The 23,518-nt window shown below is 39.2% G+C and overlaps 1 protein-coding gene across 5 annotated transcripts in view; it reads right to left on the bottom strand.

Annotated features, from left to right (window-relative positions):
• adat1 (adenosine deaminase tRNA specific 1) overlaps positions 1–23,518 on the bottom strand; it is a 76,251-nt gene that overhangs the window by 23,349 nt on the left and 29,384 nt on the right. For 4 of the 5 annotated variants that reach the window (XR_015759933.1, XM_043706713.2, XM_043706712.2 and 1 more), the window contains 4 exons: positions 18,990–19,689; positions 15,615–15,760; positions 11,546–11,645; positions 7,266–7,352 (listed from right to left, as the gene is read on the bottom strand). Coding sequence is in view for 4 of the 5 variants with exons in the window: in XM_043706713.2 (XP_043562648.1) it covers positions 7,266–7,352; positions 11,546–11,645; positions 15,615–15,760; positions 18,990–19,689 (1,033 nt within the window). In the remaining variant the exon portion in view is untranslated. Of the gene's footprint in view, positions 1–7,265; positions 7,353–10,123; positions 10,166–11,545; positions 11,646–15,614; positions 15,761–18,989; positions 19,690–23,518 lie in introns of those variants that run through there. The other variant, XM_043706714.2, reaches the window with a different exon arrangement.

Raw genomic sequence — 23,518 nt, 5'->3', positions numbered from 1 at the left:
ACTCCATTCCTTTGAAATAAAGGCCAATTTCCTTCCCCATTATCTGCTGACCTTGCATGCTAGCTTTCTGCACTCTTTCTTTATTTAAATAACATTCAGTTCTGCTATTCTTCCTACCAAAGTGCGTAACCTCACATTTTTCCAAGATTTTTGGCATCATACAAGTTTTTGCTCTTTCATCTAACCTCTCAATATGCTACTGGAGACAAGACTCTGTGACATGCTCACCATTTGCCTTCCCACCTATTTTTATGTCATTTGCAAACTTGGCTATAACATAGTCACCTTCCTCATCCAAATCATTAATATATTTTGGAAAAAAATGAGACAATAGCACTGATCCCTGTGGCACTCGACTGGTTACAGGTTGCCATCCTGAGAATAACCTCTTACCCCATTCTGTCTTCTATTAGTTAGCCAATCCTTGGACTGTGCTCATATACTAACCCCCAATTCAATGGGGTCTTGTCTTATTAAGTTGCTTTATGTGCGTTACCTAATCGAAAACCATATGGAATCCAAATAATCTTACCTTTATCCTCCTCAAAGAATTTTAATAAATTTGTCAGTCATGATTTCCCCTTGATGAAGCCACGCTGACACTGCTTGATGTTGTTGTTTTATTTCTAAACGCATTGCTATTACATCCATTTATAATAGATTCTAACATTTTCCCAATGATAGATCTTAAGCTAATTAGCCAATAGTAGCCTGCTTTTTGTTTCCCTCCCTTTTACAATAACTGCTGCACTGCAGTTTTCTAAGCTTCTGAGACTTTTCCAGAAATTAAGGGCTCATGGAAGATGACTATCACTGTATTCACTATTTCTATTGCTTCTTCTTTCATTATCCTTGGGCGTAACCCATCAGTTCAAGTGACTTATCATCCTTCAGACCCATTGGTTTTCGCGGTACATTTTTCTCTTGTATTTATTTCCTCCCTCTTTTTGCCCTTTAATTATTTAGTAGTTTTGGATTGCTATTTATGGTCTTCTTCTGTGAAAACTGATGCATAAGTATTTATTTAACTTCCCTGCCAGTTCCTGATTATTATTTTCACAGTCTCGTTTCTCTAAGGGACCTAGGTTCACCTTATTTTATATATTTAAGGTAGTGTGTACTTTCTTTTTTACATGTACTGACTAGTTTGGTCTCAACATTTATTTTTTCTCATTTTTCTTGATCACATTCTGCTGTATTTTAATGTTGCTATATTGCATGTCTTTTCATTCAATTTGATATTATCCTCAACTTCCCTGGTTAATCACGTTTGAATTGAATCCTTCTTCCTCACTGCATTTTATCTTTGTTGTGAGCCATGACTATTTTCTTAAATGTCTAGCTGTCTTGTCTGCTAAACTTTTTTTCCAGTCTACTCCAGCTATCCCTACCTTCATTCCACTCTAGTTACCCTTATTTAGGTTTAGCACAGTTGTTTCTGACCCACATTTCTCACTCTCAAACTGAATGCTAAATTCTACCATGTCATAGTCACTGTTTCATAGAACATAGAACAGTACAGCACAGAACAGGCCCTTCAGCCCACGATGTTGTGCCGACCACTGATCCTCATGTATGCACCCTCAAATCTCTGTGACCATATGCATATCCAGGAGTCTCTTAAATGTCCCCAATGACCCTGCCTCCACAACTGCTGCTGGCAATGCATTCCATGCTCTCACAACTCTCTGTGTAAAGAACCCACCTCTGATATCCCCTCTATACTTTCCTCCAACCAGCTTAAAACTATGACCCCTTGTCTTAGTCATTTCTGCCCTGGGAAATAGTCTCTGGCTATCGACTCTAGGTGGGCAGCACGGTGGCACAGTGGTTAGCACTGCTGCCTCGCAGCGCCAGAGACCCGGGTTCAATTCCCGACTCAGGCGACTGACTGTGTGGAGTTTGCACGTTCTCCCCGTGTCTGCGTGGGTTTCCTCCGGGGGCTCCGGTTTCCTCCCACAGTCCAAAGATGTGCAAGTCAGGTGAATTGGCCATGCTAAATTGCCCGTAGTGTTAGGTAAAGGGGTAAATGTAGGGGTATAGGTGGGTTATGCTTCGGCGGGTCGGTGTGGACTTGTTGGGCCGAAGGGCCTGTTTCCACACTGTAAGTAATCTAATCTAATCTATGCCTCTCACTGTCTCGTATACCTCAATTAGGTCCCCTCTTCTCCTCCTTTTCTCCAATGAAAAAAGTCCGAGCTCAGTCAACCTCTCCTCATAAGATAAGCCCTCCAGTCCAGGCAGCATCCTGGTAAACCTCCACTGAACCCGCTCCAAAGCATCCACATTTTTCTTATAATAGGGTGACCAGAACTTGACGCAGTATTCCAAGTGTGGTCTAAACAAAGTTTTATAGAGCTGCAACAAAATCTTAAACTCAGTACCCCTGTTAATGAAAGCCAAAACACCATATGCTTTCTTAACAACCCTGTCCACTTGGGTGGCCATTTCAAGGGATCTATGTACCTGCACCCCAAGATTCCTCTGTTCCTCCACACTGCCAAGAATCCTATCCTTAATCCTGTACTCAGCTTTCAAATTCGACCTTCCAAAATGCATCACCTCGCATTTATCCAGGTTGAACTCCATCTGCCACCTCTCAGCCCATCTCTGCATCCTGTCAATGTCCCTACAACAGCCCATCTCTGCAGCCTACAACAGCCCTCTATACTGTCAACGACACCTCCAACCTTTGTGTCATCTGCAAACTTGCTGACCCATCCTCCAATCCCCTCATCTAAGTCATTAATAAAAATTACAAACAATAGAGGCCCAAGGACAGAGTCCTGTGGAACATGTTCTCCCCGTGTCTCTGTGGGTTTCCTCCGGGTGCTCCGGTTTCCTCCCACAGTCCAAAGATGTGCAGGTTAGGTGAATTGGCCATGCTAAATTGCCCGTAGTGTTAGGTAAGGGGTAAATGTAGGGGTATGGGTGGGTTGCGCTTCGGCGGGTCGGTGTGGACTTGTTGGGCCCAAGGGCCTGTTTCCACACTGTAATGTAATCTAAAAAAAAAACCACTTACCACAGACTTCCAGGCAGAATATTTTCCTTCTACTACCACTCGCTGTCTTCTGTTGGCCAGCAAATTCTGTATCCAGACAGCTATGTTTCCCTGAATCCCATTCCTCCTGACCTTCTGAATGAGCCTACCATGGGGAACCTTATCAAATGCCTTGCTGAAGTCCATATACACCACATGCACAGCTTGACCCTCATCAACTTTTCTAGTCACATCCTCAAAGAACTCGATAAGGTTTGTGAGGCATGACCTACCCCTCACAAAGCCGTGTTGACTGCATTTAATCAAGCCATGCTCTTCCAGATGGCCATACATTCATTCCCTCAGAATCCTTTCTAACACCTTGCTGGACATGAGACTTACTGGTCTGTAATTGCTGGGGATTTCCCTATTTCCTTTCTTGAAGCGAGGAATTACATTTGCCTCTCTCCAGTCCTCAGGTACGACTCCAGTGGAGAGCGAGGATGAAAAGATCTTCGCAAGTGGCGAAGCAATTGCATTTCTCGTTTCCCAAAGCAGCTGAGGACAAATCTGGTCCGGGCCTGGCGACTTGTCAATCTTAATGTTTGACAAAATTTTCTGCACATCATCTTCCTCTATCTCTATCCATTTCAGCATGCACACCTGCTCTTAAAAGGTTTCATTCACTACAAAGTTTGTTTCTTTTGTAAAGATAGAAGCAAAAAACTCATTTAGAGCTTCCCCTGCCTCCTCAGACTCCACACACAAATTCCCTATGCTATCCCTGATCGGCCCTACTCTTTCTTTGACCATTCTCTTATTCCTCACATAAGTGTAAAATGCCTTTGTGTTCTCCCTAATCCGTTCTGCCAAGCCTTTCTCGTGCCCCCTCCTGACTCTCCTCAGACCATTTTTAAGCTCCTTCCTCACCTGCCTGTAATCCTGTAGAGCTGAGCTTGACCCTAGCTTCCTCCACCTTATGTAGGCTACCTTTTTCCTTTTGACGAGAAGCTCCACCGCTCTCGTCATCCAAGGTTCCTTTATCTTACCACTTCTTGCCTGTCTCAGAGGGACATATTTATTCATCACTTGCAACAACTGTTCCTTAAACAGCCTCCACATATCTATAGTGCCTTTACCATGTAACAATTGCTCCCAATCCATGCTTCCTAACTCATGTCTAATCGCATCATAATTTCCTCTTCCCCAATTAAATATCCTCCCATTTTTGCCTAATCCTCTCCTTCTCCATAGCTATGTAGAATGTGAGGCAGTTGTGGTCACTATCACCAAAATGCTCTCCCACCACAAGATCTGATACCTGCCCCGGCTCGTTTCCGAGCACTAAGTCTATAATGGCCTCTCCCCTCGTTGGCCTGTCAACGTACTGAGTTAGGAAACCCTCCTGAACACACCTTACAAAAACAGCTCCATTCAAATCTTCTGTTCGAAGGAGGTTCCAATCAATATTGGGAAAGTTAAAGTCACCCAATACAACAACCCTACTACGTCCACACTTTTCCAAAATCTGCCGACCTATGCTTTCTTCCATCTCCCTGCTACTATTGGGGGGCCTGTAGTAAACCCCTAAAGAGGTGACTGCTCCCTTGCTGTTCCTAAAAGATCCTAGAGGATCTTTTCCTCTAAGATCATTTATTAAACTTACCTCTTTACAGATTACCAGATCCAAAATAGCCTGATTCTTGGTTTAGGTTAGATTAGATTAGATTAGATTCCCCACAGTGTGGAAACAGGCCCTTCGGCCCAACAAGATCACACCGACCCTCTGATTGGATCCACAATACATTATTCTCAGAAACTGTCCCAAATATAGCGTCATAGAGATGTACAGCATGGAAACAGACCCCTTGATCTAACCTGTCCATGCCGACCAGATATCCCAACCCAATCCAGTCCCACCTGCTAGCACCCGGCCCATATCCCTTCAAACACCCCCCATTCATACACCCATCCAGTTGCCCCCCAAATGTTGCAATTGCACCAGCCTCCACCACTTCCTCCGGCAGCCCACTCCACACATGCACCATCCTCCACGCAAAATACTGTATGATTATTCCCTTGTGGCTAGCTTTGCTAATTTGAGTTTCCCAATCTACATAAAGATTAAAGAAAATCACAATACTGTCTTTTTTATTTGGCCTTATTATCTTTTGATTTATTCTCCAGCCTACAGTATAACTATTGTTAACTACAGTGTTATCCCACCAGTATCTTCTTTCCCTTGTTATTTCTTACATCTACTCCTAAGGATTCTATATCTTCCAATTTCTCCCTATTGTACTGCCATCAGTACTGACAAAGCTACTTACCCATCCTTTCCTTCATGTCTGTCCTTCTGGTCACAAAGTTCTGAATATGCAGTTCCCTTTTTTTAATCTAGTTGTAACCATGTCTCTATTTTATCTATAAAATCATATCCACTAACCTCCATTCATATCACTGATTCATTTCTTTTGTTCCAAATGCTGTGCATATTTAAGAGCCATTAATTTTGCTTTTATATCATTTTTTCTCCTTTTAATCCCATTTGATGCATTTTTTGTTAATATTTGTGCAGATAGTCATTTCCTGTCCTCTCTGGGTGTCATTGCCTAAATAGCTCATTTCCTTTTCTGTTGTAGATATACGTTCACCTTCTCCAGGACCTTCCACACTCTCCTTAGTTTAAGACCCCTCTAAGCCCCAGTTATGTGATTAAATTCGGGCTGGTAAGTCCGCATCCAAGTGCAGCAAGACCTGAACAACATTCAGACTTGGGTGACAAGTAATAAGTAACATTCATGCCACAAAAATGCACAGCAAAGACTATTGCCAAAAAGAAAGAATCCAGCATCACCTCGTGGCATTCAATCAATGAGCATTGCTAAATTCCTCACTATCAACACACAGGTGGGTGGAGAGGCATGTAAATGCTGTGGCTACAGAAACAGATTGGAATCTTGGAATTCTATGGCAAGGAACTCAGCTCCTGATTCCTCAAAGTCTGTCTGCCACACAACACAGGTCAGAAGTGTAATGGATAATGGAATACCCTTCGCTGGATTAGTGCAAGTCCAATGGCACTCAACCCTGACATCATCCAGAACTACGCAGGTCACTTGATGGCACTCAATCTAACTCGCTTAACATTCACTGCACCATCAACATTCAGTGGCAGCAGAGTGTACCATCTGCAAGACCCTCAGCACAACTCATCAAAACTCCTTGGATAGCACTTTCCAAACCCATAACTTCTACCATCCAGAGCCACTCAAGGAGGCAGAAACATGTGAATCAACAAATGGATGTTCACTTACAAGTCTCATGCAATTGTAACTTGGAAATATAACACTGTCTTGACCGATGTTGAGTCAAAACCTGTAACTCCCACCATAACAGTGTACCTGTACCACATGGACCTCAGCGGTTGAAGAAGGAGCTTATCTTTACCTTCTTATGCATAATTAAGGATTGGCCAAAAATACCAGCCTATCTAGCAACATATATTCCATGAATGTATCTGGCTTTAAACCCCTGTCTATCCCATCTCTTGCTTTCCTATTGACATTATTTCCCAATGTGATGTTACTCATAGATAAAAATAAATAGAGTACATAATTAGATAGAGTGCACTTCATCAATGCAGTACATCAATTTCCATCCCTCACGTCTGAGGTTCCATTAGTAAATCTGCTTAGTCGCATTTTTGCATGAAAATACAGAAAGATCTGACTTTACTTACTTGCTCAAGTAGTTACACAGGAATGGCTATCTGGGTGGTCTGAGGCCACTGTGCCTGTCTCATTCCTAATCTAGTTTCGCTACAAGAAACTCTGTGATTTCAAAGATGAAATGCTGTAATAGATCAGATGAGGCTCTTGCGAACCCCTGGTCTGCAAACTTTAGGTGCGGGGTATAGGCAAAGATAAGGGATTTAAACAATCTACTAAGAAACAAAAATCTAGAATAATTTCTGGGAATGTTAAAGACATTAATATATACTTAATTTTAAACATTAATCGAGCTAATAATATTTATAAGATGTTATATTAGTGAGCTTTTAGCCAAGAGATGAAAGAAAAGCAACCCAAAGAAGGCAAAGCTGTGGTCCTTCGCCATTAATAACAATCCCAATGTGGGTAGGCATTAATCTGTAGAAGAATTGATTTTGTTTGCTAACAGTCCGTTATTAAAAATACTCAAATCAAAATTTCCTTGGACAGCACTCACATTTCAATCAACTTTATAACTGTTCCTACACATTGCTGTTAAAGTTAAGACTTACTGAAGGGATATTGGACGGCCTTCTTCGGAAAGATAGTTCAGCAGGTCTCTGAATTCATTGAAGAGCTCTGCCTTGCAAATTTTACACCTGCAAATAAAGATGCAATTTTACATCTTTGTACAAAGAATCAGGTTGATTGCTCGTAGAGATACAACCCTATTGCATTGTGACTGCCAATTCCTAACCAATCCAGAGAACGTGGGCATAAAGGTTTAGCAGAATTTAAAGGGATCCTCACTTAGCTGCAAAGATATCCAAGACATTTTGCTTGCAATGGATTTTTTTTCTATGATGACATTACAAAGTGGATATGTTTTCTGTGGGCTAATGCATGAAAAGGTGTGTTTCTCTATGAAGGGAGTCACAGAATGGCCAATTTTACTATCAAGATCTATCAACGACAGCCACAGACAGCCTTGTGTAGTAAGGCAGCTTTGAGCTCCTTTATTTTTGTTTCCTACTGTCTTCACATGATTCAAGTAACTTGTCAGTTTCCTTTCATAAAACATATAACTAATGTCACATCTGCTGCAGCAAACACTTCCATTTTTTTCCCTACGTGGACAACCAGAAGGTCAGGCTGAAACACCAGGTTTAAGGTATTTTAGCACATTTGTACGTTTCCCCAGTTGTTTGTGACATTGTCTTTAGCTACATCAGCCTGTGGACTGCTTTACGTGCCAGGAGAAAGTAAGGACTGCAGATACTGGAGAGTAAGAATCAAAAAGTATGGTGCTGGAAAAGCATAGCAGATCTGACAGCATCCGAGGAGCAGGAGAGTTGACATTTCAGACATAAGTCTTTCATCAAGAATGTGAAGGGGGAAAGGGGTTAAGAGATAAATTGGGGGTGAGGGGATGGGGGTAGGTGGGAAGGCAACAGGTGAATGCAGGTAGGAGGTAATTGTGATAGGACAGTGGGGAGGTTCAGATGGTCACTATAGAAGGTTACTACAGAAATGTGACTGACTCTTTTAAATGCCCTTTGAAATGGCCCACCAAGCCATGCAGAAGGAATGGACAATAAATGTTGGCCCTGCAAGCGACACCCTTGAAAGAATAAAGAGAAAAAAACTTTATGCCCCTTGCATATAAAGATTGCTTTAAAAGATCTGTAACTTTACCCTTTTACACCGTACTTACACAAGAATGATTAACTAGATATGAGAGCCTACTGTGCCCCTCTTAACTATTCTCCTTTCTAATCGAAAGCCCCACCCCAATGAGAAAGTCTCAAAGTGATTTCACAAATGAAATGCTTCTTGTCTGCAATCTAAAGGACCTTAAGCCTGAGATACACAAAATTGACAGTTGCCAGGAACATCTGGCCCAGCTAGTTACCCGGCATCCAGCTGGGCAATGATTTAGTGGCTGGTGAGAATGCAGACATGCTGTCATCCTGACAGCAACAATATGTTCCATTCACATTTCCTGACAACCCTTGTTTATCTGGCTATAACTCAGGAATTGCTTTAGCTTTATGAAAGACTGCATATTTGAATCCTGAAGTCTCTATGCTCTCCTAGCTTTAAAGCTTCGCTATTCAATATATATTTCTATCTATGTTATTTCAAACTCTGAAACATTATCAATTATTTCATCCCCTTTGATAACCACCAGCATTAACTACAAACACCTATGTGACACAGTTGAGCTTCTGGACCCATACTGAAGGCCCAGGGATTTATCTGCTTAGATTAGATCACTTCCCCTTCCTCCTAAAAAGCCCGACTTAAAATTCACTTTCTTGGTCAAGCATTTGGTCACACCTTCAGCTTTACCTATTACCTTCCTTGACTCAGCACCCCATTTTCCTTGACTCAGCATCCATTGCATAATGGAGTACATCTCCAACTAAAGTTGTGGTTATGTTCCTGGAAATTGCAACATGGTTTCCTATACGAATCAACACTGAAGCCAGAGTTAAGTTTCTGTGGACAAATGTTGCTCAGAAAAATACAATATAGAGGTTGACGTGCTGTTTCATATGTGAGCATGATTATGATCCTAGCTGAAAGAAAATTCAAAATAGTAAATAAATCATTAAATATAAAAGAAATTCCATACAATTTTGTACTTTAGATCCTTTCTCATCAGCAAACAACTTTGAAATTTCAAGTTAAAATGGTGTTGTAAAGACAAATATATTTCTGGACTGTGGACTAAAAAAATGGGTAAGTGAGCGCTTTAAACCTATGGAAGATATATGTTGTATCTACATTCTGCTTATTTAAGCAGTGGGGGAGAATATTAGACACTTTGGCTCCAAGGGCGTGTCAGGAGTAATCCTTATTGGTTTTTCAATCTGAGTCTGTTGCGTGTTCAGGATTAATCAGCATAGTAACAATCTTTTGATTGCTTCTTGGGTGAGTACCATATAAGTATTTAAACAGTACAGCATAAACATCCAGTCTGTGAAAGAGAAAACATCTTTTTCTCCCATCAGTAGTGGGAGTAAAAGAAAATCTGGAGCAGCTAGCTAGCACTGCTAATTCCTTTCTTGAAAGGGAAAATGGGGGGAAATCCCTCACAGACACTGAAATGACATGCTGAATGAAAGGTTGAGAACTAATATGTCCACAACCCTGTAACCTCATCAAAAAGTTGAAAGGAATCATAAAGGAACTGAAGGAAACCGACTCATCAGTGGCTGTAATCTGGACTGGCGCCAGAACTGTGCTTCACTAACTCTTTTTTTGTTCTTTCCCCACCTGTAATATTTGTATCTTGTTTTGTTTCTGTACAAATGTTTGTATGAATTAACTCAGATGCAAAAAAATGAGTTTAAGTTATACAGTGTTAAATAGCAAAAGCTTACTTTCTGCCGTCAGTTAAAAACAATCTGTGCGTAATAAATACCTGTTTTCTTTTTAAGTACAGAAACTTGATGAGTGTGTTCACCTGTCAGAAAAATTGAAGTCTTTGGATTGTTCATTTAAATCCTTTCACATTTATGACTCTTAGCGGAGCTTGATTTCCAATGCATCACCCCATTGAGTCATGACTTGTCACAGTTTACATTTATAAATGTCAACAGTCATAAATAACTTTTAAAATAAGTGTAAGAACATAGAAGAAATTCAACATAAATATAATTATGATAAATGTTAAAATAAAACTATACAAGTAGAAAAGCAGTAAACAAAAGTGAAAGGCAGTGGAAATAAATGCAAATACCAAATATAGCTAAAGGAATATATTAAAAAGACATAATTAAAGACATTCTTATCTGACTGCATGCAGCTTTCAACAAGATAGGTTAATTGATATAATAAATATATCATAAATATAAATAAATGAACATTATCAGCTAGCTATCATGAAGTTGTGGCTAAAAGGTAACCAAGACTGGGATCTGAATATTCAAGGGTACCTGACATTTAGGAAGGTCATGCATGAAAAGGAAAAGGAGGACTGGCAGTGCTGACAATAGATTATGGGATAAATACGTAGGAACGCGGAGAATAGAAAAGGCGTAGGCCATTCAGCACTTTGAGCCATTCAATATGATCATGGCTGATCATACAATTCAGAACTCTGTTTTTACTTTCTCCCCATACCTTTGATCCCTTTAGCTCGAGGAATTACATCTAACTCCTTCTTGAAAATATTCAATGCTTTAGCCTCAACTGCTTTTGTGTGGCAGAGAGTTACACAGGCTCATCATTCTCTGGGTGAAGAAATTTCAGTCCTAAATGATTTACTTCATATCCTTAGACTGTGACCCCCGGTTCAGGACTCCCTGGCCATCGGGAATGTCCTTCCTACGTTTACCCTATCTAGTTCTGTTAGAATGTTGTAAGATTCTGAGATCCCCTATCATGCTTCTAAATACCAGTTAGCCATCCCAAAATCAGTCTGGTAAACCTTCATGGCACGCCCTCTATACCAGAACATCTTTTCTCGGATAAGGAGACCAAAACTGCTCACAATACTGCAGATGTGATCTCTGCAAAGGCTGGCAAAGTAAGATGATGGATAGGCAGGAAGCCTATCAGGGCAGGGACCATGTTATGCGGGGAGCTAGGTGAGGCAGCATGAACTAATTACAAGCGGGGGCGAGGAGCTTATATTGGTGCCATAAGATTTTGCCCACCTAAATCAGAATCACAGACTTTATCAGAGGTTCCTGGGAATTTTGCACCTAAAGTTCAGATCTACTAGACAACTCCCATAGGAGTTGGCATGTGGGCACTTCCATAGGGTCACAACCTGCACCTTGTGTCATACAACAGGGAGACCAAAAGATCCAGATCATTATTTCATTGAACAAAAATGTACCTTGCCTGTGGTGTTCCATGAATCTTTTTTGTTGCTCCTTGTTTAAAGCCATTTACACAGACATCCAATGGCTGATGTGGAACAGCACACCAACTTATTGCTGTAAGAGGTTGAAAACAATGCATTTCTGCTTAACTGTATCACAATCTCTTTGTACAGTAATGTGGTCATTAATTAACTGTTGCATACACATAGTTTATTATCTATTCACATCAAGAATTAAATTGAGTTGCATGAGAAAACCATCATATAACAACATTAAGGTGCTACGTCCTGAAAATGAAAATACATACATTTATAATTAAAGCTACAACATTTTTAGCTAAAGGGACTGTGAAAAATAATTGCCTCCTTCCTCTGCTAACTACCAATGTTAGGTATTCAAGATGGAAGGGCTGGGGCTGACAGAAAGTAACACAGTACCCACTCCAGTTGAAAATCTAGTACCAGGACTACCATAAAGGGCTGAATGACCTCCTCCTGTGTTGTACTGTATTATAATTTTACATTTGTCACCTAGCAAATTTCACTGGTGACATGTTACACATCACTCTCTGAACTATTTGTTACTTAATTGTATACTTATTTATAAACTTGCAACCATCCTGTATAAGAAACATTTATGCATTTGGCAAAATCCACATAGAATTGCATAAAAATGTATGGAACTTCACAGAAAATTAGCACTGTTTAGCCGAATCATGCTGCTGTTAATGCTCCACTGAGTTTTCTCCCAAACTTTCTTAATCAACTTTATAATATAACCATCTATTGCTTTCTCCCTTGTAAGCTTAGCTAGCATCCCCTTTAAAGTATATGTACTATTCGTCTCAACCACTTTCTGCAGTAGCAAGTTCCACATTCACATTGATCTCTGGGTAAAGAAGGGTTTTTTTAAAATTTCCTATTGGATTTTTTGGTGACTATTTTGCATTGATGACTTTGAGTTTTTATTTTTGATTTTTCACTTGAGGGATATGGGTGTTGCTGGCTGGCCAGAATATATTATCCATCCCTAGTTGCCCTTGAGAAGGTGATGGTGAGCTGCCTTCTTAAACTGCTGCAGTCCATGTACTGTAGGTTGACTCACAATGCCCTTAGGGAGGAAATTCCAGGATTTTCACCCAGTAATACATAAAGAACAATATTTCCAAATCAGGATGGTGAATGGCTTGAAGGGGTCTGTTGTAGGTGATACTGTTCCCATGTATCTGCTGCCCTTGTCCTTCTCGATGGAAGTGGTTATGGGTTTGGAAGGTGCTATCGTAGGATCTTTGTCAAATTTCTGCAGTGCATCTTGTAGATAGTACACACTGCTTCTACTGAGTGTTAGTGGAGGGAACAGATGTTTGTGGATGTGGTGCCAATCTGCTTTGGGTGGTGTCAAGCTTGAGTGTTGTAGGAGCTGCACCCATCCAGGTAAGTATGGAGTATTCTATCACTCCTGACTTGTGCTTTGTAGATGGTGGACAAGCTTTGAGGAGTCAGGAGATGAGTTACTCGCAGTAGTATTACTAGCATCTGAACTGCTCTTGTAGCCACTGTACTTAATGGCGAGTCCAGTTGAGCTTCTAGTCAATGGTAATCCCCAGGATGTTGATAGTGGGGGAATTCAGTGATGGCAACACCAATGGATGTCAAGGCATGGTGGTTACATTGTCTCTTATTGGAGATGGTCATTGCTTGGCATTTGTGTGGTGTAAATATTTGCAAGTCTCCACAAATAGAATTGCATTTTGCTTTATCAAGCATCTTACATTTTTAGAAAGCTAATTTGTCAAACTTCTCTTTTTAAACAAAGAAACCTAGCATCTTAATCCTTTCCTGATAGGTATAACCTCAGTATTTTTTACATCCTTCCCAATGTATTTACATCCTTTCTTTAATATGGCAACTGAAATAATACAAAGTAATCAGGTTTATAAGATATTAATTAAGTTAACATTTTTTCTGCTTAATCTTGCTTGTTTACAAAGCAAATAGGAAAACTAAGCCCATACAAACGTGTATTACAATCATATCATTTACTTCACCAGCAGAAATGTGAAGACCTGAAAATAAGCTCACCATTGGTGATTCACAACTTTATTGTTCAGTCAGCTTTAATCAGAAGCGATTAGTTACAGGATTACCTTTAATTGCAAATCTTTATTTATAAAGAGTCAATAATTATAGCGATTTCCCTTTATTACAAGTGACTACACACCAAAATAGAATTCATAAAACTTGTTAAATGCTTTGTGATACAAAAGACTTGAACTATGCTATTTCAAGTTTTAGTTTTGATTCATAATCAAAAAGGTGGCTTCAATTATAAATGCTTTACTAAACATAATTTATCTAAAACAAATATTCTGAAGAAAGTGACTTGGATTTTGTATGGGTTATAATAAAGGTTAACAGCATTATAATGGAGTAAATGGACAGCAGTGACTGGCACCCATACTTAATGAAGAAATCAGGAAGTTGCTGTCTCCTGTCTCCACGGGCTGTGTTATAAGAATCTTTGCCATTGGAATCAGCATTGAAAGATATGCAATGCCTGCCCATTAGTTTACTATGAAAGACAGCAGAATAGATTAGGGTGAGTGAATATAGAATCATTAAGTGTACATGGTTTGAAAGGTGATAATTACAACAAAAAAATTTCTTTGGTTCTGCTATTTAATTTTAGAAGTGCTGAGTTTAATTCATTTAGAAATTAGTTATATAATTTTTTGTGGTTTTCTTTTTGTCTTTTATTTCTCTTAATCCTGTTATGTAACAGGCCAGACCCTCCTCAAAATATTTCAAGAAAGTTTCATTGTGCTAAGTGGTTAGCACTGCTGCATCACAGTGCCAGGGACACGGGTTCGATTCCCGCCTCAGACGACTCATGTCCCTGCATGTGCGTAAGTTTCCTCTGGTTGATCTGGTTTTCTCCCACAATCCAAAGATGTGCAACTTAGGTGAATTGGTCATGCTAAATTGCTCATATTTTCAGGGATATGTAGGCTAGGTGCGCTAATCAGGGGTACATGTAGAGTAATTGGGCAGCGGGAATGGGTCTGGGTGGGTTACTCTTTGGAGGGTCGATGTGGACTTGTTGGGAAAAGTGGTCTGTTTCCACACTGTAGTGATTCTATGACGATAGCCCAGACCCTAACTCTTTCTTATTTTAAAGGCAGATGTGAGGTGGAGGTTCCAGGTGTGATGCAACTGGTCAAATCACTTGGCGTTCAGCAAAGTAGAACTTATTTAAACACTACAGTTGAAACATGAACAACAAAAAGCAGAATTTAGAATAAACTAACTATTGGAAAACCCAACTGACCTGATACAGTACCTAATACTAATTAACTGTTCCAGTACAATAGCATCCCATGAACACCCTCCTTGGCAAAAAGATAAATTCAAACACAGATTCTTATATGCAGGAAGGAACAACATCCAGAGTGAGATTTCAGAGAAACTCAGAGGAATCCTTTACTGAAGCTTGCAACTCTTCTGGACTCACACATCTTGTGACAGCTATAGCAGAAAAAAAACTAGAAAGCCTGAACTAGCCACTCCCCTTCCACTGTTAAATTTTATAGACTTTTCGGCACCTGTCTTCACAACCTCTCTTCAAAAAAAACCAAGGATAAAATTACCTTTTGAAAGTGACAGTATTGTCACAATCCCATCCATCATTCCTAATCTTTATTTTCCTTCCTATATATAATTTAAATCTCATTTAAATGTTCAGTTTATACTTCCTTGCTTAGACAGTGCTTCAATGAGGATTTTACTATCAGATTAACTGAACTGCTTTACTTATTCTTGCTTTGGTTAATGAATACCAAACAGTCTGTATAGGGTACCATATTGAATCAAAAAAAAAGAAAGCCCGTGAAAATTCTGCAGGCAGCTGTTGGTAAAGTCAATGGTTGGTGCTTTTCCAGCACAATGTAGAATACAACTAAATATAGCACAAACAAGGAAACATGACTACTGTATACAAGGGGTATATAAATTCTGTTATTCCAAATGCCATTGCAAAAAATGCTACAGTCTTTAAAAGGTTAATGATTCAAAAATTGTTCTCTACCTGCAGCACAAGGTACAAATTTATCTTTATTGGGGACAGAGCTGCTTTGTACTGAGTGGCGACCATGCACAAACTCCAACTGTGACTGGAGTAGCATTACATCTTGAACTCTGAAGTCTTTTGGGAGTGAGGTAATGTGGCGACATCTGGTGGAACACAAGAGGAAAAGAAACAGTAACGATTTGTTTTGGTAAAGTTCAAATGATTATATCCACAAATAGCTTTCACTTTAACACACGGTAAAACTCAAGTGCAGCAGATGATACTCGGCTTTCATGCATTTCTTTAATGATAATTCACTGAACAATAAGCAAACTTCTGTTGCAGCAGAATGACAGCTCAACTATGTGCAACAGTCTTACATAAGTTAAGATATAAGGTTGCTCCTTATTTAAGAAACTTTAAAAACTCAACTCTATTCCAAGTTTCTGGAGAATTGTACTAATTTTGCAAATCTAACGGCAACCAGAACTACAGTTGAGAGATTCTCCATTTTTAATAGATTCAACATTTAAGTAAAGGTTAAGCTACCCATTGGCAGTTTGATGAGATACAATGTAGCCATGTTGAAGCTGTAAAATGCCCAATCGTTTGCACACTTTAGCTTCAAAGTATCTGTTAACCGGCTAAAGGTTGTATGGAACTCATACAAAACAACAACAGAAATGTGGTCCTAATATAGTTACAGTCATTCATGCTGAGTAATAAAAAATTATAACAGACGTTGGGAAAATGGTACCTAGGTCTCCACGAATAAAGAATAAACTTGCATTTATATAGCTTCATATATGACCTTAAAATATTCTGAAGTTCTTCTCAATGAATTAATTATTTTTTGAAGAGTGGTCATAGTCATAATGTAGGAAATATTGAGCCAATTTTGGACACAACAATAATTTCCAAACAACAGAGGCAAATCTTGATGTTGGTTCAAGGAAAAATGATGGCCAGTCTCACCTAAAAGACTACACTTCTAACAGTGCAATTTTTGTACTATTCCAGTACTGCTCTAAATTATTAACCAAAGTTACATGCTTATGTGTCTGGAGAAGAACTTGAAACATAGAGTCAGTGCTAAAGACTCCTACCAGTCAAAGATCATTTGAAGAGGGAAGTGAACTCTGACCATCATTTTTCACTCCACAATATTCTAGTAATTTATTTCATAATTTCAAGATAGAGATTAAATTATAATCTGTATTGCCTTAATCCTTAATATTGAAAAATATTGCAGAAAAATTTCACAAAGAAAATTATAGAAGAAATTGCTTTGGACATATCTTACAATGGATTACTTTACTATATGGAATGTAATTGATTCCTGGCAATTTATTTTTCAACTTCGATACAAAAGGAAAGCATATATAATTCATAAATACCAAGGGAGATGTGGGTATTTAGAGCCCTCTTTAAAGTTTTGTCTTATATTTATTTTTTAGCCTTCAGCACTTTACCAATAAAAGCAAAAAGTCCTGCATGTTAACAAGACTGCAATTAATTCTAAAAGTGCAAAGTTTTTGTGCATCTTACTGTTAATAGATAACCTGTGTTTACTACATTCTTTTTCCCCCTCTCAGGAATTTAATGTCTGTTGCTAATGTTTAGATCATGAAATCTGCTACAAACTAACTGATATAGGAAGTGCAAGTAGAAAGCTCAACCTCAGCATCTCATTACTGTAATAGATAGTCGACAACCTTAAAAAGTTATGCTTTCACATATGGCAAAAAATATATAAGTAACCAGTGACACCCAATCATGATTACGAGTATTAAATACACGGAGGAACAAGAAGACAGCGTTACCACAGTGCTTATCTATGTCTGTCAAATAATTCAAGTGAAAAATTATAAGAAATTATATAAAAGTATGGTCACAACTCTAGCCACAAATATATGCCTTTTTGATTCTGTTTGCATCTGATAACAAACATCTTTTATGATGCGGTGTAAACATTAATTTCCAAGCAGTGGAAAGTGAAGCCAAGGCAGCAGAGTGAAATAAGCCAAATAAATTTCCTTCCCGCACAGCGTGGAAATCACTTTGTTTTCATTTGGCAAAATCAAAATTTAAGCAAAAATCTTATACTTATTAATATTTGTACCCATTAATCTTCAGGAACAGTTGTCACCAAGTAAAAACAGATAACTGTCAATTCCAACGACAGTTTTACATTCATCAGATTTGACAGAGGTTCTCCAAAAGCAACCAATTATGGGGAATGCTTTCTTTTCAATTTTTTGATGCATAGCTAATCAATATGTTGCAATAAAATGGAAAGCAAAGCTGCTACATTTCAATGAAAGTGAGTATTGATAAGATATAAAGGGGCTGTTGTTTAAATTCATGTAACTATGGATCTGAAGATAGAACTCAAAACAGCGAAGCATGACTACAAAATACACTGCAACTTCTCAGCGCTAGTCAACTGATGGTTTCTTTCAGAGTGCCAAATTAAACTTGTAAGAACCAAGTTTGAGAGCAGTTAGGTGTTGTTGACTCATATCCACTGGGAAGGAACGGAGACAGCCAAAACAGTTCAGTTTTGGATCTTTACCAAATTTAGAAAAAAAGAGACTTTTATTCCATTCATTTAGGTCAGATTTAAAATAGACAGCAAGAGAAAAAGTAGTCTCCCGGGCTCACAATTTACCTAGTCCCAACAGTAATCTTTATTATTCAGTTTTTAATCATGGATTGTATTTTCTGTTTCAGCCATGATGCAATCCTACTTAGTTGGGATGGCAGCCAAGCAAGTCATAGTCGCCACTGAGATTTTTAAAATGAAAAGTCGATTGAACTTAGCCAACAGGTTCTGATAAAGAAATATTCAATGTACTGGCCTTGCAAAAAGATATACAATTCATGAAATATCACTAAAAACAGTTATATTTGGAGCTAAATATACAACACAGTTAACAATTGTGCTTAAAATTTTGAATTATGCAAGATTAGATTACATTGCAGTGTGGAAACAGGCCCTTCGGCCCAACAAGTCCACACCGACCCGCCGAAGCGTAACCCACCCATACCCCTACATTTACCCCTTACCTAACACTACGGGCAATTTAGCATGGCCAGTTCACCTGACCTGCACACCGTTGGACTGTGGGAGGAAACCGGAGCACCCGGAGGAAACCCACACAGACACGGGGAGAACTTGCAAACTCCACACAGTCAGTCGCCTGAGGCGGGAATTGAACCCGGGTCTCTGGCGCTGTGAGGCAGCTAACCACTGTGCCACCGTGCCGCCCACAAATTGGATTATTAGATTAAATTAACTAATTGCAATTATTTGGATTAGGCTGAACTATCATTTATGTAGACAGGCCAGAATACCTTATGTTATTTACAGAAATAACTTATTATAAATACCTATCCAATATAGCTCTCTTCATTGTCTTTTCACTGTATGGACACTGTCCGACTACAATAGAAGAGAAATACACAGGTTCCTCAAAGAAATGAATGAGCAGTGCTCCTTGACAGCCAAGGATGTTCCAACGAGCAAGTTTATCACTGCAGGACATTGATAATGTCCTGTCACCTCTACCTGGCTTCACCCTCAATGATCCTACGCAGTGGTAATTAATTCCAGGTTCAAAGGGATCTTGAAGACCCCCTGGTACACATTTAGCTCCAGTTCGATATATGTCTGAAACAGTGATTTGCATGTGTCTGGTCTCATCTGCATCCATTGCAGCCATGTTGTGAGATACATTCTCAAGACTGTTCGTATGTGTTACGTGCGCTGTATTATTGTTTATCCTGACATCAATTCTTCCTTCTGCAGATGGATGACTGGGTTTTTTTTCAGGAATACTGCTACAGCCAGATGTACAGTCTTCACTTCCATTAATCCTTTTTACTCTTTTAACAGGAACCTCCATGGCACTTTCATCACACTTTCGTTTTGTGACTAGTGTGTGCTCTTCAATATTTAAGAATTGTGTATTTTTAGTATTTTCGTTATCTTGAACAGTGATACTTCTCTGTTCACCAATTTCCTTTGCTCTCAGGTTTGGAGAAGGTCTGATCTCACATTCTGCCTTTGGGATAATGGATGCATCACCACCTGCAAAACCAACAGCTAAAGGTTTATTTTGAAGTCACTTAAAAGTTTTAAATTATTTATATTATCTTCAAAATTTCACAGGATAAAATAAGTCAGAGTTCAGGAACCTCATAACAAGTTGATAGAATTACACGAATGTAAGTATTGGGTTAACTAAAGAATGCCTAAAATCGCTGAACATAAATTGCAATAAACTAACATTCCTTTAAGGCACAAAAACCCCACTGAAAAAGTGACAGAAAAGAGGTGAGAACAATACAGCACAGGAATAGCTCCTTCAGCTGTCCAAGCCTGTGCCAACACATTTTGTCCTTTCATACTAAAACTGTCTTCACTCACAGGATCCGTATCCCTCTATTCTGTTCCTATTCATATATTCGTCCAGGTGTTTCTTGAATGCTGCTATTGTGTCTGCTTCCACACCTCCTCTGGCAGCATATTCCAGGCACAGACCACCCTTTGTGTGAAAAGCATTCCTCACACATCTCTTTTCCTCTCCTCGCACCTTGAATCTGTGTCCTCCAGCAATTGACCACTCCACCCTAGGAAAAGGCCTCAAAATTTCCACTCTATCCTTGCCACTCACAATCTTACAAACTTGTATCAACCTCCCATGTTCCAGTGAAAACAAATCCACTCTAGCAAACCTTCTTTCATAGTTAAAATTCCCCATTTCAGGCAATATCCTTTTCTGTACCCTCTCCAAAGCATCCACATCCTTCTGGTAGTGTGATGACCAGAACTGTATGCAATATTCTAAGTGTTCCCTAAGTAGAGTTCTATAAAACTGCAGCATAACTTGCCTATCCTTATGCTCAATGCCCCTTCCAATGAAGACAAGCATGTCATACGCCTTTTTTACTATCTTATCTACCTGTGCTACCACCTTCAATGATCTGTGGACCTGCATATCCAGATCCCTCTGCATATCTATAGTTCTAAGGGTTCTATCATTCACAGTATAATTTCCACCTGTACTTGACCTTCCAAAGTGCATCGTTTCACAAATAAGAGTTAAATATTGCATTAAATTTAAAGGGGCGGCTTATAATGTTGCTAAGAATAGTACAGCCCAAAAGATGCTTAAAAAGAGATTATAAACCTTTTTCAAACAGTATATAGACAGGAACAGATTCGTGCAAGTGGATATTAGCCCATTATAGACACAGTCAGGTGAAGTTATAATGTGAATAACAAAATGGATGACACATTCAGCAAATCCCTTATTTAGTCTTCAAGGTAAAAGACATGAAAACATTAAGGAAAATAAGGTGAGAGTGATGATTTTAGATCAGGAAAAGTCAAGAAATACTAATGAAGACATTTATGAACTAAGTTACAAAACAAATGGTCCTCGACTTAACAAACTGTATCCTAAGATTTTAAAAAGATAGCTGTAGAAATGGTGCTACATTTGCTTTGACCGTTCATGATTTCTTAGATTCTAGAACAGTTTAATGGTAGCAAACACAACCATACAGAAAGGAGGAATAGTGAATTGGGAAAATATAGATGAGTTAGCCTAATATTGGAAGGCAAACTGCTGGAATCTATTACAGACATAGTAACAGAGTACCGAGAACATCATAACGATACCTCTCAAACTCAACGCAGATTTGTGAAAACATAGAACATAGAACAGTACAACACAGAACAGGCCCTTCAGCCCACGATGTTGTGCCGACTAAACAAAATCATGTTCCAAAAACCTATTATTGTGTTTTGAGGAAATAATTAGTGGGTGTTTCCAAATAAATCAGTGAATGCAGTGTATTTGAATTTTCAAAAATCACTCAACAAAGTATCACACATAAGTTTACTGTACAAAATTAGAACTAATGGCTATTCAGAGCAACATATTAGCATAGACTGAGTATTGGTTAATGGATACAAAACTGAAAATAGCAATAATCATTTTAGGCTGGCAGGCTATAGCTAAGAGTTCTGTCAGGGTCAGTACTTGGGCCTTAGCCATTTACAATACGTATTAAAGACTTGGATAAGGGAACCAAATGTAATGCTTCCAATTTCTGACAAGTTAACATCTGGTGAAGAAGTAACTGATGAGGAGGATGTGAAGGTACAGTGATTCACTTTGGGATTTTTTTTTAAAGTAGCAAAATATATTTTGCGTGGTGAGAGAAAGGGAAAATCTTGCGTTATGAGGGACCTTTATGCTCTTGTACATTATCATACCTGCTCTACAGGGGGTGCAACAAAAATATCATGAGCCTGGTCACTGGGACAAAGGGAATTGTTCAATGTGAAGCGAGTGAGTACAATGGGCCTATCAATCCTGGAGTTTAGAAGAATGAATGACATGTAATCTATTTAAATGTTTAAAATTGTGAAGAGCCTTGACAGGGCAGGAATAGAGAGGTTGTTTCCCAACTGTGGAATCTAAAACATGGAATAACAGACTCAGAATAAACACTTAGCATTTTGTTCACTCAAAGCATTATAAATCTTTGGAATTCTGTCACATAAACGTGTAGATGTTCTAATATTATAGCAATGGTCAAATAATTTATTGAACTGCCTGAAAAAAGGGTGGACAGTATAGGTAGTTTATCAACAGTGAAATTATGTTATGAGGCAAGGATGGATATCTACAATTTAGTTTAATCCATTGGTTCAGGTCCGAAATGTGACAGACTACAGACAGATTTCGCAACTCAGGACTTGGCATCAGATGATTCGATATGGACCATCAACAGCAGAATTGCACTCCAGCAAGATTTACAACCTCATGGCCCAGCATATCCCCCACTCATCCATCATCAAGTCAGAGGATCAACCCTGGTCCAATGGAGGGCTCAGGAGGGCAGTACCAGACATATCTAAAAATGAGTTGTCAATCTTTTGAAACTATTAAAATACTTGCATCCCACACATCAGAAGCAGCAAGTGTTAGAGCTAAGCAATTCCACAACCAATGGATCAGATCTAAGCTCTGTAGTCCGTCCACATCCAGTTGTGAATAGTGGTGCCAATTACAAAAACTCAGCGGAGGAGAAGGCTCCACAAATAACTCTATCCTCAGTGATGGAAGAGCCCAATACATCAGTGCAAGAGGCAAGGCTGAACCATTTGCAGTAATCTTAGCCAGAAGTGCCGAGCAGATGACCCATTTCTCTTTGCTGAGATATTTATATCATTGATAGTCACAGGTGAGGTGCCGGAAGTTTGGTAGTTGGCTGATGTGGTGCCACTATTTAAGAAAGTGGCCCCCAGTCTTCAGCTAATTCGATTCACTCCACACGATATCAAGAAATGGTTGAAGGCAATGGATACTGCAAAAGCTATGGGCTCTGATACCATTCTGGCAATAGTGTTGAAGACTTGTGCTCCCCTAGCCAAGCTGTTCCAGTACAGTTACAACACCAGCATCTACCTGATAATGTGGAAAATTGCCTGGGTATCTCCTGTACACAAAAAGCAGGACAAATTCAACCCAGCCAATTACCGTTCCCAACAGTCTACTCTCAATCATCAGTAAAGTGATGAAAGGCATTACCAGTGTTATCAAGTAGCACCTGTTTAGCAATTACCTGCTTAGTGGTGCCCAGTTTGAGTTCTGCCAGGGTCACTCAGCTCCTGACCTCACTACAACCTTGGTTCAAACATGGACAAAAGAGCTGAATTCCAGAGGTGCGGTGAGAGTGAAAGCCTCTGACATCATGGTTACATTTGACAGAATGTGGCAGGAAGGAATGCTCGCAAAATTCTCCACTGGTTGGAATAATTCCTAATACATAGAAAGATATTTGTGACTGTTGGAAGTCAGTCATCTCAGCCTCAACACGCCTGTGCAGGATTTCCTCAGGCT

This window comes from Chiloscyllium plagiosum, unplaced genomic scaffold, assembly GCF_037043375.1.
Source record: "Chiloscyllium plagiosum isolate Xiang-an unplaced genomic scaffold, Cpla_swu_hap1 HiC_scaffold_17, whole genome shotgun sequence".
NCBI classification, from domain to species: Eukaryota; Metazoa; Chordata; class Chondrichthyes; order Orectolobiformes; family Hemiscylliidae; genus Chiloscyllium; species Chiloscyllium plagiosum.
The sequence above is the reverse complement of the archived record's forward strand: the minus strand, read 5'-3'. Positions and strand labels throughout refer to the sequence as shown.